The 18,925-nt window shown below is 40.3% G+C and overlaps 1 protein-coding gene and 1 pseudogene across 1 annotated transcript; both read left to right on the forward strand.

Annotated features, from left to right (window-relative positions):
• Positions 1–1,219: 1,219 nt before the first annotated feature.
• On the forward strand, positions 1,220–1,970 carry LOC124986450 (double homeobox protein A-like; annotated as a pseudogene).
• A 10,016-nt stretch (positions 1,971–11,986) lies between these two features.
• On the forward strand, positions 11,987–14,258 carry LOC124986451 (high mobility group protein B2-like). The gene is made up of 2 exons (XM_047554806.1): positions 11,987–11,992; positions 13,626–14,258. The coding sequence occupies exons 1-2, from the start codon at positions 11,987–11,989 to the stop codon at positions 14,256–14,258; spliced, it is 639 nt and encodes a 212-aa protein (XP_047410762.1).
• Positions 14,259–18,925: the final 4,667 nt, after the last annotated feature.

The raw sequence follows: 18,925 nt of genomic DNA on the forward strand, positions 1-18,925 counted from the left end.
TAATATTTTTATTCAATAATTGACTGAATATCCATTCCCTTCCAGGTCATGACCTTTCTCACAGTAAGGTTCTTCAGAGCATCCTGTGGGCCCTAGGAAGGGCTAGACCTACTTGGTCCAATTTATTTGCAGCCTTGTTACTGGGGTCCTAGGTGAAGGTGCTGGCTTTAGGTATCCAACAGACTAGGCTTAGCACCAGTCCCGAGATGCCAATCGAAGAGATGAGCATTGGAGAAAGGCAGGAAAGGAGCTTTAATCAACATGGTCATGCCAGGAAAAATGGGTACAACAGTTCAGTGATCTGAGATCTGTATTCAAGGGGCTGACGAGAACTTTGGGGCCTAATAGAAAAGGGGAACAAAGACCAGGGTTGGGGATTTGCATAGTTGGCAGATTGGGTCATCTTGGTTATTATCTGGTTGACTGGTCCTGTGAAGATCTGGAAGGAAGGTCATTATCACTTGAGGGGATGATACAGTTGTCATAGTGAGATGGAACCTGCTTAGGGGTCTAGCCTCAGCCTCAGCTGGACAATGGGGCAATTGCTTTCATTTGAGGGGGGCAATCTCATCATGTGGTAATTGGTTCTGTGAGGCTCCCGATTGCTTGGGAGTAGCTTTGTTCCCTAGTCATAAAGATGCTTCTCAATCAGACTTGTTGTCCCTGGAATCCAAGGTTAACTGCAGAACAGAGTGGTCTAGGGGGAAAACATTAAAGAGGCAAGTGGAGTCAGAGAGGCACAAGATGGAGGTGGTCAGGCCAGCAGCTGAGCATTCCATCACCGCATCAGGGAGTCAACCCTGATCCTTGAAGAGAACACTGCTAGAATGTTGAGGAGGAGGTGAGGACAGAGGCAATGACAGGATTCATGAAAGATGGGAGTGCTAACATGTGTCTTAGTGATCTTGAGATCTTTCTTCATTTTAGTCCTTCTTTCTGATTTATCTCTATTTCCATTCACTTTGTCTCCTTCTTCTTTAGTCTATAAATCTTGTTTTCTTTCTCTCCTATCACATTTTATTTTAGACACAAAGATAATATAAGTGAATTTTTTTGTACATTCCTCTCTGTGACTTATAATGCCTGTAATTGCACAACATGAAATTCCTTTGAATTTTTTTTGGCATCACCTGAAACCAAGTTTGTCTCTTGTATTTATAACTCCTTCAATCATGCTCTAGCTCTTGGATGAATTTTTGGCCATCATGACTCTTCCAACATGATGCAAGACAGTTCTTCAAACAGGCCTATTCTGGAGAATTACAGGTGTGATCCCACTAAATTCACCAAAACGAGCTGAAGACCCTCATCAACACCTTTAACCAAATGACATACCCAGATTATGCCACCAAAGACTTGCTTTGGAAGTCAACACTGAAGAGTCAAGAATCCACATTTGGTTTCAGAATCGCAGAGCCTGACACTCACTCTGGAAAAGACAATAACTTAAGGAGGCCTTGGAATCCAGTCAACACCCTGGGCAAGATTACCTTCCAGAACAGATTCCAAGTAAAGAGTTCCAATGGTGCTGTACCACCAACAGCCCCTCTCAGCTGCACACCCTCATCAAGGCCTTCAGGAACAACCCTACCCTGGGATCCACTGCAGAGGACAGCTTGCTGAGGAGATCGGAGTTCCTGAGTCAAGAGTCCAAACTTAATTTCAAAATAGAAGATCTAGATAAGGTGTGCAGAGAAAAAAAGAACCTGATGAATCACTTGGAGAAGGCCAGGGACAAGACCTGTGACAGAGTTCAGGGTATGGAAGACACACAAAATGGCACCAACTTCAGCCCTCATGATCCATCGCTTCTCAGAAGCCCCACCTCTGAACATGCTGCACTAGGAACCCAGCCTTTGGGGAACCTTCTGGATCCAAACTACAATGGTAACATTGAGGGTAACCAGCTTCCTTCACAAACTGAAGAGTGCTTCACCATTACTGGGTCCACACCACAGACACATTGCTAGTGTGCTTCATCCTCTGCCCTCTCTCAGCTTCTGTCAACCTTCTCTGTGGGGTTTTACAAGGAGTTGAAGAGAAGACAGGAGCAAGTACATCTCCCCCAGAGCAAGGTAGGCAGGAAGCTTGCACCGCGAAACACCCATGTTGTCTTATTCAGGCCACAGGCAGAATTCAAGTCTGAACTCTGCTTGGCCAAGATGTCCTGCCACCTGCATCCGTGGCGAGCAGCCATCAGTTAGGTGCCTGGAGATGCACTTGTAGATTTCTGCTGGGCCAGAGCTGGAACATTTTCAACACAAGTCAAAGGGCACCTGCTTTGCCAGCAGCTTGAGCTAGAACATGGTGGACACTGACAAGTCCAGTGTATTTGATATCATCAGCCTGGGCTCTAGGACTCTTTAGTCTTCCTGGGGAGTGTCCTCTGCTGTTGGGACTTCATGCCAAGCCTTCTGCACATGACAAAAGATGATAATCAGGACTTGAGGAGGCAGATAGGCCCCAAGGGCCCTGCACAACCCTAGTGCTGCAGCCTGGAGTCAGAGTTCAGCAGACCCTGGGAGGAAGAAAATAGACTATTAATCATTTTTTTAGCTATCACAATGACAATTGATCCAGGCAAAAATCATCAACTGATGTTAAAACTATAAAATGAAAATTTGAAGAACAAAATATGTTCTTCAAATATGTTCTGGAAGAATTTTCTCATATTGTTTTTTTTCAGTTGATATACAAAAAGTGAATATGAAAAAAGTCATCCTCTAAATATCTACTTTAAAATGTGTAAATGAACAATCTATAAGTTTAACTTGTATACCAATGGAATTAATTTAGAGATAATATAAAAACAGCTAATTTAAGGACATTAGCAAAGTAAAATAAATGACAACATTACACACACACACACACACACACAAAGACCAAGTAATGAAACAAAGGCAAAGCCTGAGTTTTGCTTCTGTTTACATATTTGTGGTCAAGGCTTATTGAAGTCCTGAGGAATTAACAATTTGAAAGCATTTGGAAACACCACCACCATAAAAAGGCAAAAACAATGAAATTGATATAAATGGTACCAGGGAAATAGATTTATTGTAAGGCAGAAAGTAGGATTTTGTGTTCTGTTTGGAAATAAAAACCTTTTTTAACCACAGTAACACCCTTAGTAGTCTCACAGTAATATTAAGATGTATTCTCCATTGCCTGACATTCATGCTGATAGTGCAAAAGCAACAGTGGACAATATTTCTGGTGCCTTAGAAGAAATCAAAGCAGTGGTGCTAAATCTTGTTAGTAATCAGCAGATTCTTTACCACATGCAATTATTTGTCCATAAGTGTGTACCCACATATATGCATATATATAATTGCTCACTATTCTCAGTATTTACATTCTGTAAACTCACCACAAACTTTGAATTAGCAAATACTGAAACGTTGCTCCTGAGGAGATACAAGAGTGGTTTTCTCTGGGCCTCCAGTCCCAGCATTTTCATCACCAACCAATATATGACCTTGCTTGCTGTATGTTTCCGTTCAAAGACACCTTGTTTAATACATACTGTTGATCTGTTAACACTGAATGATGGCCAACAGCATTGTAACTCATAAGCCTGAAAGAAGCTTATTGAATGCACATTTTCTCCGGAAGGCTCATCATATCCTTTCTATGTTTAGAAATACTACACAGCTCTTCAGCACTGTGTTTAGATGTGATTTTACACATAAAAACCATTTACAAAATTCATAAAAAATGAGAACACAGCACTAAAGAGGCTGCAAAATGGGCACTTGCTTATATCATAGAATCTGAAACAAATGTCAGAGAATCATCGCCTTATTTGATCTTATCTGGGAATGTGTATGTCTGATGGATTGGGTAATGTACTACTATGGCAAGTCCAAGAAAGTCTGCCACAGAGTAGCAAGTATTGATTTGGGGGTTACAAATCAACTTTGGCAAACTGGGAAATTTGCAAGTGAGAATTTGCGAAGACTGAGGGTCGTCATGTGTATATATGTATGTGAACACGTTTACCAAATTCATTTAGTGTTTATGATGAGGCATACAAATTATAAATTAGATCTTTATACTTGAGAACTTTTTTTGATATTCTGTATGACAAAATGCAAATACCACATAAAGCATTTCTGTTGGTTATAGAAACATGTGAGGGACTACAACAAATGGAGTTGACTACTGTTTTCATTCTACAGCATATTTTACTCCAAAGGGTGTCTGACCATTATTGCCTTTTAGACTTAGCTATCCTGCACATTGTCTTGGAAATTGAAAAAGTGCTCCTTTCACTTCAAACACTTTGAGAAAGTTAAAATGGCTATTTGTTGCAAATGATAAAATTCAAGTTGTGAGAAACTGTTTCTGCTACCTCAAGTTTGTTAACTCCTCAAAGCTTATAATGATTATCAAGGTGATATTGACCAAGGTGTCTTTCAGGATTTTATAATAAAAAATTTTAACATTTAAAAGATCTACACAACTTGGTCCAGCAGTATTTTCCAAATGATTAATGTATGATGTCATAAGTTGAAGGAGAAAAAAATCCATTTGAAAAGCAAGATAGACCTCAAGATTTAAATGTCAGAATGAAAAATGTTCATTGATATGACTTCAGAAACTTAATTAAACTCGAGGAATCTGAGTTTAGGTTTTGTATCAGACAAGAAAATCCATTATCATTGGAAAAGACTTAAAACACTTCCATTTTTTAAACTATGTATCTGTGTGAGGATGGTTCTTCATACACTATAACCAAAACATTGTGGCAACAAATCCTAAAACAGATAACAGAATCCAGCCTTCTTCTATGAAACTAAATATTGAAGAGATTTACAAAAGTGTAAAGCAATGGCACTTGTCACTAATTTTTTTCCATGCACTTAGGTGTCAAAATTATGTGTTCATCTGTGATAGGTTTATTGTTACTTATAATAAGCTTAGATATTAAAACATTTTAATTTCTAATAAGGTAGGTTTTAATAGATTTAATCCATGTAAACAAGCTCAATAAAGTTTTTTACAGTTAGGTGAAGGAGTATTGAGACTCCTTCACAAAGTGACTAAGGGTCACTGCTGTATGTATCTGCATGACCCTATTCAAACATGAGACATCTCTGTCAAGATTGAGTAGAATGGTATATAGCAAACAAATTCTAATTGCTACAATAATTAGAAAAACTCAGTGAAATACAAGAACCATGATCTGTTTGAAAGGATCAAGGAACTAACCAGTCATCAAGGAATGGAGGGATCCAAGAGAAAAAAGAAATACATTGCATAGAGTCTTCCACTTTGTTCCTCAGAACACTTACTGATTTATAATTGTCATGGACCAACAGACTGAGAAACTGAGTAGTAACTTTTATTCATTTTGTGGGCTTGGGAGACAGAATTGGAGAATGAGTCTGATCAGTTAGGACTTGACAGGCCACAATGTCATAGAAAAGGAAAACTCTTCTCCTCAGTCCAGCATTCCTCCTTGGTTTCTTCTTGAACCTTTTTCCAATTCCTTTCCAAGTTGGGTAGCTTATCTCATCTGTCTGCACAGCAGCTGGGATACAACTGAAAGCAAATAAAACTATCCACATTATTGCTAACAGAGAGGGAGAACTGTGGTCCAGTTGGTGCCCAGGTTGAAGTGCCTTGATACACACTCAAGCTTTTCACTTAGTAAGGCCCCTAAGGGACTATGCCCCAGGAAGGAAGGTGGAAGAGTAACACATCAGGCTCTGCAAAAACTGGACTCCAACCTTGATTGGCTGAGTCTTTTATTGGAATATATTGGGCAGTTTCTATTTTAACTGGTTTCCGGAATATAAAGAAAATCTCTGTAGAATTAAGACATTGTCCAGAGCTTATAGAAAAATCGATGTCATCCTACAACATGTACAATCAGAAAAATGAGACATTATACTCCATTTATGTATGATCTATTAATATGTATAAATGTATTCTACTGATATGTATAACTAATTAAAACAAATAAAAAATTAATAAAACAGACTCATTGGTGATCCTTATGTTGGTGTTAAGTATAGACTGTAAAATAATGGAAATTTTTAGCAGACACCTTGAATTTTTTTTTAATTACATACAAATGCTAGAATGGAAAGTTACACTGATGGAAATTAAGAACACAATTGATAGGTTTAGAACCAGATTCAACACGACTTATCTGCATAGTAGATCAGAAAAAAAAAAAACCTTTATATTGCTACAGGGAAAATATTTGGTAAGAATTTCTCAACTAATAGAAGATATTAAGCTACAGATTCAAGAACAATCAGGATAAAGGAAAAGAAAACTAAACCAGGAAATATCACAGTAATCTTCAGAAAGACAAAAAATTTAAAAAAATCCAGAGGCAAAAAAGAAAAGACACAGAACCAAAAAAACAATAAAATGACATTTTCAAAGTACTAAAATATTACCTATAGCCATTGAAGATATCCTTATATTAAGTAAACATTTTAAATAAACAGAAATATGGAAAAATCCATTAGCAGTTTCTCTAAGGTAGCTAGAAATAGTGAACGCTAACCAACACAAGAAAAAAAATTGGAATAATAAAACTATAGTTGATCCAAAAGAAGGCACAAAAGAAAAATGAAGACATAGGAGTGAGATTAAATAACAGGAAATTTTATAGTTAAGTTCATCTCAATAATATACATGGATTAAATACTCCAATCAAAATTTGAAGTTTCTCTGTTTCTGTATTGATAAGAAACAAACCCAATTATATGCTAGTACAAAAGACGCATCTTAGCTAGAAGGGCACAGGAAGATTGAGCAAAATTTTGGAAAAAGATAATGTTCCATGTTTGCAGGATTTGTACAGTAAATTCTCTATGGCCTTTGAGAATACAGCTTTTTAATTGCTTTTAAGGTTAATGAACTACATCAAATTAGTTGTATCTTAGTTACATTTAAAATGTTTCCTCTGAAATTTCATGTTGTGTTTCTATTTATTTTAAGCTTTTCATTATGGAAAATTCCAAATATATTCAAGAGTAGAAATAATGTAATAATTATGACTTACCCCTTGTTGAATTTTGATAATTATTAGTACTTGGCTACTCTTGCTCTAACTATATCTCCATTTCTGAGTTATTTTGCAGCAACTCTTAGGTTTCATATGATTTTACCTATAACTATTTTATATCATAGAATTTAAAAACTCTTTAAAAATACTTATAATACTCTTGTAATGACTTAATGAAATGGAAATGGGGCTGGAGGTGGGGTATGGAGAAGGATTTCTGATGTGTATGGACTTCCTTAAGGGTGAAAAAATGTTCCAGAACTATATACTGATAGTGGTTGTACAATCATGTGAATATACTGAAAACTATTGAATTATATGCAAATAAAAGTTGAGTTTCAAGGTATGTGAATTATATCTGTTTACATAAGTATAAAAATAATTCCTTAATATTCAAGTGTGGTATTTTAAGCAAGATTGTTCACTTACCATTTCATGAGTTGCACCCCTAGTACGATCTACTATGGAGAGTGTATTTGGAGAATAACTAGGTTTTATTGATGTGGTTATTTCTGAGAGGCAGTATTGTATCAAAAAATAGTTTTTTAATAGAAATTCTATGGAAGGGCAGTATTTTTGTTTATAACAAATCATAATTTTATGTATTCATTAATAGTTTATATAACTATAAAAATACTATACCTGTACTATTAAGCATATAGTTTGTGTATATAACTTTATAAACTATTTTCATTAAATTAAGATAAAGATAAAATACCCCTAAACTTGTAAGTCTACCTTGTCTTATAAATCTACCTTTTAGGAATTCCATGACCCCATTAGGTATTTATTTACGGATGTGTATGCAGGGGCACAGAATAGCTACAAAATTTGCTAAAGAGCAATTATTAAAATAGTGGAAATGAAATTTGAACCGAGCAGCCCCCTAAAGAGTCTAGGCTTAATGGTGTGTCATACTGCCTCTGGAATAGAGAAGATGGCAAAAGGGACAATTCTATAAGTGTCATACATTTGAAGTTTCAGGCACAGTGCCGTGCTTCTACCAAACATGATCTAATTTAATTCTTTACTCTGTGGTGTGGGTAATATTATCGCCTTTTTACCTAAGAGAAATTAAAGCAGAGCTTAAGGAATTGTTCAAGGTCACATGGCTAGTAAATGCTAAAGTCTAATCTAGAATCTGGGTCAAATTCACCTTGATGCAGCAAGTTCCAAGTGCAGTTCTCAATTAATCTCTGTGCAGATCCGTCTCACCCTCCATTAAAGCGGTAGGAACATGTTATTAAGCTGTTCATGGTGTTCTGCTACCTTTTGCAGATATGAGTGTAACTGTACCCCTCTGCACATCAACGCTCTCCAGACACGTGGCCCCTGTCCCTTCAAACCCACCACTTGTCCGGTCTGCAGGCTTCCAGCATTTTCCTTATGCTCCTGCAGCAGTTGGCACTGCAAGATGGACGTGGGTGGAGGAGGTCTGAAGACCACAGAGGGGACCTGCCTTCATAGCAATGTCTTCTTGCTACCCAGCCCTTGCCAGGTGGGGAAGGGTGGCCATACAGAACGTGCCTCCCTCCCCTCATCTCTTCCTGACTTGGTGCCAGCAGATCTGTAGCTCCCAGCAGAGCACTGAACTTATGGCTTCCCTCTTTCCCTCTCTTGCTTCCTCCTTGATACTTAGTAGGCACTTACTGTGTCCTGTACTATGACAAATGCTTGGGATCCAGGAGTGAATGTGCAGACAAGAATCCCTGCCTGGTGGAGCTCACTTTCTGTTGGGTGACAGCCAATGATCAAGACTTAAAACCACACAATTTTATTGCCTCAGTTCTGGATGTCAGAAGTCCAAAGTGGTTTTCAATGGTCTAAGGTAACAAGGCTGTGCTACCTTTGGGAGTTCTAGGGAAGAATCCATTTAACTCTTTCCAGCTTCTCGAAGCTGCCTACATCCCTTGGCTTGAGGCCCCCTCCTCCATCTTTAAAGCTAGCCATGTAGCATCTTCAAATCGCATTCAGTTTCAATCTCTTCCTCTCTCTTCCCTTGCCCTGCTCTCTTTCGCCTCTTCTTCCTTCATAGTAGCTTCTCTCTGAAACCTGTGTTGCTTCTTATAAAGGCCCTCGTGATCACATTTGCGACACCAGGATAATTCAGGATGATTTTCTCAACTCAAGATTCTTGTTTTGCAAATTTCCTTTTGTCATGTACAAGGTCATGTTCACAGGTTCTGGGTTTAGGATGTGGGTGTCTTTAGGGGGCTGCTTCTCAGTTAAACAGAGGTAGTCTTATGAAAGTTTTTGTTGTTGTTGTTGTTGTTGTTGTTGTTGTGATTTTAAACAGAAGCCTGTTTCCTTAGCTACAGAATCTTCCCAGTAAATGACAGCAGGAACCATTCCCCCAATCAAGTTGTGATATAAAGTGTTCTGGGGTGGAGGAAGGTAATTATCCCAACCCAGATTGCTCTACAGATTGCAGTCTACATCCTCAACTTATCACCCCAAATTATCAAGATAATCTAATTAGTATTTCACCACTTAATGAACAATGCAAACTTTTTGCAAGGATATGATTCCATTGAATCTCTCCCCAGTCCAATATGCTATTGATGTTTGTAGGGAAGATTTACTGCTTTCCTCCTGAAGGTTTGATCATTTTAGTGTATCAAATGAACAGACAATGGACAACAGAAGAAAAGAACAATTTTGTTCTATGTCCGATATACACAAGAACACGCGACTCAGAGAAAGGCAGGATGGTGGAACCTCATAGAGTTTAGCAAAGGGATGAGGGTGTGTGCTTCTGGGGAGGGAGATCTAAGGCATGCTCTGGAAGTTGGGGGGAGGCTGTCCACAGTGAGCAGCAGTGTCTTGTTGTGCAGATGAAGTCTTCCCTGTGACAGCCCCTGAGGTCCTCTCTGTCTGGGCCAGGGCTCAGACCCCAACCTCTTTTCTGAAAGGAAGGGCCTGGAGGCAGGAGTTACCAGTTATCAAAAGTCAAGACACTAGTTGGCTGAAGTGAGAATAAGTAGCTTTTAGTATTTTAATATAATAAATGTAAATTCTTGTAATAAATGAAAAGCTACTCAGAGTCATTCCTGTGTGTGCAGAGGTCTGCAGTTTCTCTGAATAACCAACTTGAAATATGGCAGAGAAATATATTTAGGGTGTGACATTTTAATCTCTCTCATGCCATAAATTTTATTTCTGCATATTTTGTGGGTCCCCAGATGTGCTGTGGTTTTTAACAAGTCAATGCTTTTCTTTAAAATTTAAAAAATACTCCTATATTTATGCACATATTTGGCCTCTTGGTGTTCAATCCTTCTGTGTGCCTGAGCATCCCTCCTGGGTTGCTCCCTTTTAGTCTGAAAAGTCGGCAATATATTTTGTCTAAAAAATATTTATGTAGACTTCATTTATAGAATTCTAGATTTCTCTTTCCCTTCAGCATTTCAAAGATTTCAATTCCATGGTTTTTTGTCGTTGTTTGTTATTTTTTTTTTCGTCTTCCATTGTTTTCTGCTGGAAGGTCAGGCATCATTTTTGTGGCTGTTTTCCTGGATCTACAACCCATTTCCTAGGTTTGCATAAAAACTTTGCTCTCGCGGGCGGGCGCACTTTCTCCGCGGAGGCGGCTGCTGCTGGCGCCCGCCGACCCCTTGGAGAGCGCGACTGGCCCGGCGCTGCGGCCGCAGGGTGGCGGCTGCGAGTGGCGAGGCCGGCATGCTGGGCTTTTGCCCCCGACAACTTTTTCCGGCCGGCTCCCGGCCCGGGACGCCGCCCCTTAGCCCCGGCCATCTGGCCGGCCAGGCGCGCTCCCGCGGAGGGGCAGTCGCCCCGCCCCTATCCACCCGGCGTCCCGGGCGGCCTCGGGGGAACCCGCCGGGCCGCGACCCGGGCGCCAACCCCCTGGGGCTCCGTGCGGCGCCCGAGACTCTCAGCCCGGGCGCGAGGCGTTGGGCTGCAAAGTTCGGCCCGGCGGCCGCGGATGGTGGGCGCTGCTGGCGCTCCAGCTGCACTTGTTCTGGGCGCTGGCGCAAGATGATGTTGCACCACATTTTAAAACAGAGCCAGGCCTACCACAGATGCACCTGGAAGGGAATCGCCTTGTCCTCACTTGCCTTGCAGAAGGGAGCTGGCCTTTGGAATTCAAGTGGATGCACAATGACAGTGAGCTCACCACCTACAGCAGCGAACATTAGTATGTTATTCCATCTTTACAGAAGCTCGATGCTGGATTTTACCGCTGTAATGCGAAACAGGATGGGTGCGCTCTTGCAGAGAAAATCAGAAGTTCAAGTTGCATATATGGGAAATTTCATGAATACAGACCAAAGGAAGACTTTCGCAAGGACATGCAGCAGTTCTAAACTTACTGCCATCACCAGCTGCCCCAGACCTCAAGTGACTTGGTTTAGAGAAGGGCACAAGATTATTCCAAGCAGCAGAATAGCCATAACACTGGAGAATCAGCTGGTGATCCTTGCAACGACAGCAAGTGATTCCGGGGCTTATTACGTGCAGGCCGTCAATGGGAGGAATGGAGAAAACAAGACAAGTCCTTTCATTCATCTGGGCATAGCGAGAGACATTGGCACACCTGAAGCTGTGGCCCCTGTCATTGTGGTTGCCCCAGGCAGCAGGAGTGTGATGGTAGGATACAGCGAGACAACCCTGGAGTGCACAGCCAATGCCAGGCCTGTGGAAGAGCTGAGCGTGCACTGGAAGAGAAACGGAGTGAGACTCCCTAGCGGGCTCCACAGCTTCTGGAGGTGCCTCACCGTCAGCAACCCCACCTTAGCTGACACGGGGCTCTATGTCGTCCAGGCGATGCTGCAGGGCTGTGCTTTCAAGCCAGCCAGGTGAAACCTTCCTTTCCATCATAGGTAAGGCTCAAACCAGTAAGTGGCCCCGTCAGCACCCTCAGATAGCACCCACACTGACATTTCCCTGCAAATGAAAGAGCATCCCTGTATTTCACGGACTTTATTTTGAGCCCAGAAAATGGAGGTGAGGTTGTGTTCATCTTCCAAATTCATCGTGTTCTTCTTTTCAAAGAAGATGAATCTATTAAATCCAAAGCATGGATGTGCCTGATACTGAAGCCAGAATTAAGGACAGGTAGTTAGTGTAGAAATAGGGGATCGGGTCAAATCCAGGAAATGAAGCCATGAAGCCATCTGCCTTTGGAAGTTGGAGACTGCCCCTGGGAGAATGGAATGTCAAGGATCTCCGGAGCCCATTGATTACCAAATTCACCTGCCTTTATCAAGGACTGCAAGGATGGAGCTGCTAATTAATGCCCCCTGGGCCCTTACTTGCCTGAATCACCTTGGCCTTCCCCCTACCCATGGCTTCTCACTTAATGCAAAACCAGGCCTAGTCACTTAGGCAGGAAGGAGAGATAAGGGGGCGAGAACTGGAGAACAAAAGACTTTACTTTCTGTTTGTATTTTAACGTTTCTCCTTGATCCTTGGTTTTCAGTCTGTTTGACTGTGGTGACCTGGTTGAAATGATGTATTCTTTGCTCTGTTCATTGTTTTAGGTCCATTAAAAAAAACCTTGATTTCATGTATTTTATTACTTGAGATCTAGAATTTTCCTGTGGTTTCATTTCAGAGTTTTTATTTCTCTTAGAATTGTCATTATTTTTAAATCTACTTTATCTCTTTTTCTAATTTCATTAATATATCTTAATAGTTAAAGTCTTTGTTAATTCCAAAATCTGAGCCTTTTCTGTGTCTTGAATTAACAGATTTCTTTCTCCTTTCAATTAGGAGTCGTCCCCTACGCCTTATTCACTTGTTCGTAACTTTTTCTTGCCTGGTAGAAATTGTGTAATGAAGCAACTAACGACTACAGCCCTGGAGAAGACACTGCCTTCTACCAGAGCATGTCCTTCCTCTGTCAGTGAATCAGGGAGAGAGTCAACTTTACAATCAGTCCGGATCTGAGCTGGCTTGTGGCTGAGCTGCGCGTTGGCTGGGTTCACTTCACCTGTGTGTTCAGAAGACTTCAGGGCTGACTTGGTCTGTCTGTGTACACTGTGGACCACTCTCTCCGGTAGGGCTTGGGGATCAAAACTCTGTTCTGCACAGGACTCTCCCAGTTCTGTTTTCGCGCCACTTCCACAAGCAACGGAATTTCCATGGGGGAAGGTGGGGGGCAAGAACAAGCTCTGTGCATCTGGAGCTCCTGAAGACTTCAGTCCCTTCAAGCAGCCCAAGAGGTCTGTGTGCTTTCCTGCCCCCACCAAGGTCCCAGGGCCTGTTGGAAGCCCAAGTTTCCAGTGGCCTCTGTGGATGAGAATATGGTCCCTGTTATCTGCTCACCTGAACCTGACCCTGCTCTATAATTTATTTTCTAGACCATTTTGTGTCTGCAGTTCTCCATGCTCTTAAACAAGATGTAGGATAGAGATGAGTAATCTACTAATTTTTCTGGTTTATAGGGCAGGACCAATGGTCCCACAAGACCTCCTTTCTCCTGTGTGGAAGTTGGTTTGTAAACTTCTCTGGAATTTCTAAAGCTATCCAGGAGCCCAGGGAAGGAAGCTTCTCAGTCAGATCCAGCCGCTCTGCGGGACCGTGAGGAAAGTTTAAGAGCTCTGGTAGAAGGCAGTCACGGGTCTAAGCCAAGTAGACCGTGGCTGCCACCACGGGTAAAGGAGACCCCAACAAGCCAAGGGGCAAAACGTCCTCGCACGCCTTCTTCATGCAGACCTGCTGGGAAGAGCACAAGAAACACCCGGACTCCTCCGTCAACTTCGCCGAATTCTCCAAGAAATGCTCGGATACATGGAAAACCACATCTGCAAAGGAAAAGCTGAAGTTTGAAGATATGGCAAAAAGTGACAAAGCTCACTATGACAGGGAGATGAAAAACTCCGTTCCTACCAAAGGTGATAAGAAAGGAAAGAAGAAAGATCCCAACGCTCTTAAGAGACCACCATCTGCCTTCCTGTTTTGCTCTGAACATCACCCAAAGATCAAAAGTGAACACCCAGGCCTGTCCATTGGGGATACTGCAAAAAACCTGGGTGAAATGTGGTCTGAGCCGTCAGCCAAAGATAAACAGCCATATGAACAGAAAGCAGCTAAGCTAAAGGAGAAATATGGAAAGGATATTGCTGCATACCGTGCTAAGGGCAAAAGTGAAGCAGGAAAGAAGGGTCCTGGCAGACCAACAGACTCAAAGAAGAAGAGTGAACCAGAAGCTGAAGAGGAAGAAGAGGAGGATGAAGATGATGAGGAAGAGGAGGAGGATGAAGAATAAATGGCTGTCCTGTAATGATGTGTGTGGAGTGTGTGTGTGCTCAGGCAACTGATTTGCTAAGAATGTAAACTCAAGTGCAGCTCAATGTTAGCTTCAGTATAAAAACTGTACAGATTTTTGTATAGTTGATAAGATTCTTTGTAGACAAAATACTTTTTTAAAAAATGCAGATTGCAGCTTTTGGAAGGGCTACTACATACAGTTAGATTTTAAAGCTTCTGGTGCTGAATGTTCCTAAATATTTAATGGTTTCTTTAATTTCTTATGTATGGTAGCACAGCAAACTGGTAGGTATTAGTATTGGTAGTAAATTTTGGGTTTTTTAGGATGTTGCGTTTTGTGTTTTTTTAAAAAAAACTGTAATAAAATTATGTATATTATTAAAAAAAAGATGTCCCTTGGTAATGTTCTATCAGTTAATGAGACACGTGAGTTGCTCTGAAGCCCCAGATGTGTCTCCTGGAAGCCATACTTGATAGGGTTTTATTCTTGATTTCTCAATCTGACTTTGCTTGTGTTTTTGTAGGATATTAGTGCATTTACATCTGATGCAACTGATGATGTATTTGAGTTTAAATCTTACCCATGTTTTCTATTCGTCTTACCTAGTCTTCTTTTTTTCCTCTGAGTCTTCTTTTGAGGTTAAACAAATATTTTTATAGCATTCTCTTTTTCCTTAATTTTCTTCCTAACTATACATTTTTTAAATTTTAGGTTTTATCCTAAAGATTATACAATGGATCCTTTACTCAGTATTCTAACTTAAGTTTTACTTTGGCTATTGCTTGCGTTCTTGATAATAGCCATTCTAATTAGAGTAAGATGAAATCTTAGGATTTTTTAAATTTGCATTTCTCTAATTACTAGGGATGTAGAACACTTTTTCTTATATTTGTTAACTGCCTGTATATCTTCTTCTGGAAAGTGTCTGTCCAGTTCCTTGACCCATTGGAGGTAGTTGGAAGATAGAGGCTAAAAGGGTGTGCAGAACTGTAGGAAGATTGGGAGTGATCTGGGAGTCTGGTTGGGTGCTCCTTGGAGTGGTTTTCCAATAGAAAATAGTGAGATTCAACATGGTGGATTCCACACACAGCACTGGCAAGACTATGGGTGGTAGAGGTTGTGGAGGTGCTGCTTTATCCTTCAAGTGAGGCAGAAGATCTAGGGATGGGATGCATCAGTTTTTATATACTGGTTCCTTCTGAGCAAAACAGACACTTTGTATGCTCATCTTGACCTTGTTGACTTGTTGACTTCTAAGAAAGGTACATATTATTCCAAGCACAGAGGTGTCTCCTTTGTGTTGTTGATGGGGGTAGAAGACCTGGAGAGGCATCATCTTCCTCCAGTAAACAAGCTTCCTTCTTAAGTTTGGCAGCTGCTCACTCATGAGATCTAAATCCAGATGGCAGCTTCACATGTGCAAGAACCTCTTCCATGATCCTAATTTGTTACAGTCTTCTCTGTGAACAATGTTTCCATGTTTAGCTCCTTACCTCTATCTTTCAACTGTTGTCTTCCAAACCAAAATGGACATTCAATTCAATTATTGATTTATTAATGCTGCTGCCTTTTCGCTGTAGCTTACCACCACAGTGACCTCACTTTCCTTCACAAATTCCCAAATGAGTCATTATGGTCAGTAGATTTCATACACTCGTGGCTCATTCTCATGTCTTCCTGCCTGACCTTTGCAGCTAAAAGTGGCTGGAATGTACCTTATAATTGGTGGGTTTGGTCTGTCTTTAAATTCATCACTATAATTTTTAAGGAGGTTCAGTTAAAAGTTTTATTAACATGCACACATTTATGGGGCTCAGTGAACTATTTCCACATATACCCAGAGCATGCACTGAATAAATCCAGCCTCCACTCTTCTATTCTGCATGCCCCCCATGCTGCCCACTGAACACATCTTTCCCAAATCTGTAGTAATCACTATTTTTTCAGGTCCTCTTTTTTAGTTTTGACATGATTAAGAATATACAGTATTTGTCTTCTTGTGCCTTGCTTACTTCATTTAACATAATGTCCTCTAATTCCATTCATTTTGTTGAATGATAGGATTTCGTTCTTCTTTAGGGCTAAAGGTTATGTATTTTGCTTATGTACCACATTTCCTTTGTCCATGAATCTGTTGATAGATACCTAGACCAGTTCCATATCTTAGCTATGGTGAATGATGCCACAATACACGTGGGTGTAGGTATCTCTTTGGTACAGTGATTTCAGTTCTTGGGTACATACCCAGATGTGGGATAGCTGGATGGTGTTAAATCTATCTCTAGTTTTCTGGGGAATCGCCATACTGTTTTCCATGGTGGCTGTAATAATTTTAAACTTGCATCAACAGTATTTAAGAGTATCTTTCCCTCACATACTTATCAGCATGTGTTAATTTTTCATCTTTTTTATTATAGCCATTCTAATTGGTGTGAAATGGTGCCTCATTATACTTTTGCTTTGCATCCCCCTGACGGCTAATGATATTGAGTATTTTTATGTATTTGTTGGCCATTTGCATTGTTTTTCCTTTAAAGAAGTGTCTATTCAGGTCATTTTCTCATTTTTAAATTGGATTATTTGCTGCTTCTGTTAAGTTTGCTAAGTTCCTGATATATTCTGGTTATCAACCCTTTGTCAGATGAATAATTGGCAAATATTTTCTCCTCTTCTGTAGGTTGCCTCTTCACTATTTTCTTGGTCAAAAAGAAGCTAGTTAGTTTGATGAAAGCTCATGCATCAGTTTTTAATTTTTGTTCCCAGTGTCTTTGGGGTCCTGTTGAAGTTTGGTATTATGATGCCTGTAGTTTTGTTCTTTTCGCTCAAGATTGCTTTCTTTATTTGCAGTCGTCTGTGCTTCAATAGGAACTTCAGGGGTATTTTTTCTAGTCTTGTGATGTACATCATTGGCATTTTGATGGGCATTGAATTGAATCTGTAGATTGCATTGGATACAATGGACACTTTTGACAATTTTTAAAAAATAATCCATGAACATGGGAGAACTTTCAGTCTTTTAATATTTTCTCTAATTCCTTTCATCAGTTTTTTTTTATAATTTTCATTATAATTATCTTTTGTTTCCTTGGTTAAGTTTTTTCTTTTTTTTTAGCTAATGTGAATATGATTGCTTTCATGATTTTTTTATCAGCAAAATTGGTATTGGTATTTGTATATGGAAAAGTTACTGATTTTTGCATGTCAATTTTGTATCCTGCTACTTTCCTGAATTAAGTTAGCAATTCTGAGAGTCTTTTGGTAGAGTCTTTAGGTTTTCCTTCATGTAGAATCATTCCTGCAAACAGGAATAGTTTGTCTTCCTCCTTTCCTATTTGTGTGTGTGTGTATGTGTATGTGTGTATGAGAGAGAGAGAGAGAGAGAGAGACAGACAGACAGACATAGCCTTTATGATATTGAGGTATAATGCTTCTAAATCTAAGTTGTTTAGACTTTTATTATGAAGCAATGTTGAAATTTCTTAAATGATTTTCCTGTTTCTATTGATGGAATCATAAAATTTTATCCTTTATTCTGTTGATGTATGTTTCACATTTATTGATTTGTATGTGCTGCAGGTTCCTTGGGATGAAACCAACTTGATCATGGAGAATGATCTTTTTGATGTGCTATTGAATTAGATATCTGCCGAAAATTTTCATCTATAGTTGCATCAGCAACATTGGTTTATAGTTTCTCTTTTGTTATGTTCTTGTCTGTTTTCAATCAGCAGGCAATGCTGGCTTCATCAGGTGAGTTTGGGAAGGTTTCCTCCCTTTCTATTCTATGACAGAATATGAGCAGAATTGTCGTTAGCGATGCTTTAAAAGTTTGATAAAATTCAGCAGGGAAGCTATCCTGTGCTTTTCTTTGTGGGGAGACTATCACTGATTCAATCTCATTCCTTGTTATTGGTCTACTCAGATTATTTTTTTGCCCTTGCTATTCCAATTTGGTAGGTCATATGTGCTCCAATTTTTTCATTTCTTCTCAGTCCACCAATGTTAGTATACAGTTTTTCATATTGATCCCTAATAATTCACTTTTCTATGGTACTTATTATTGTTTTAGTCAACTTTTTCACCACTGTGACTAAAAGATCTGACCAGAACAATTTTAGGGGAGGGAAAATTTATTTAGGGTCTTACAGTTTCAAGGTCTCTGTCCTTAGAGAGCTGGGTCATTCCTCAGGGCTCAAGGTGAGGCTGAACATCAGGGCAGAAGAGTGTGGCAGAGGGAAGCAGCTCACAAGATGATCAGAAAGCAGAGTGAGACTCCACTCCCCAGTTGCAAAATGCATTCCCCAGGGGCAGCTCCCAGGGAGCCACCTTCTTCAGCCACACCCTACCTGCTTCAGTTCCCAGCAGTTATCCCATCAGGGATCCAGCACTGATTGCATTAAGGCTCCAATAACCCAATCGTTTCTCCTCTAAACCGTGCATTTCCTCACACATGAGCTCTTTGGGAACATTGCACATCCAGACCATAGTACATGGTTTCCAAACAGCGGGGAATGGCACTGGAAAGTAGAGTTGGTGCTGGGTCGCAGAGGGCAGGAGTTCAGCCCACACTGCAGGGCTGGAGACACGACCGGTCATCTTCAGCTGTAGGGAGAAGCGGGGAGGGTACACACAGGTGTGCACACAGGTATGCACACAGGTATGCA

This window comes from Sciurus carolinensis, chromosome 6, assembly GCF_902686445.1.
Source record: "Sciurus carolinensis chromosome 6, mSciCar1.2, whole genome shotgun sequence".
Taxonomy (NCBI): Eukaryota; Metazoa; Chordata; class Mammalia; order Rodentia; family Sciuridae; genus Sciurus; species Sciurus carolinensis.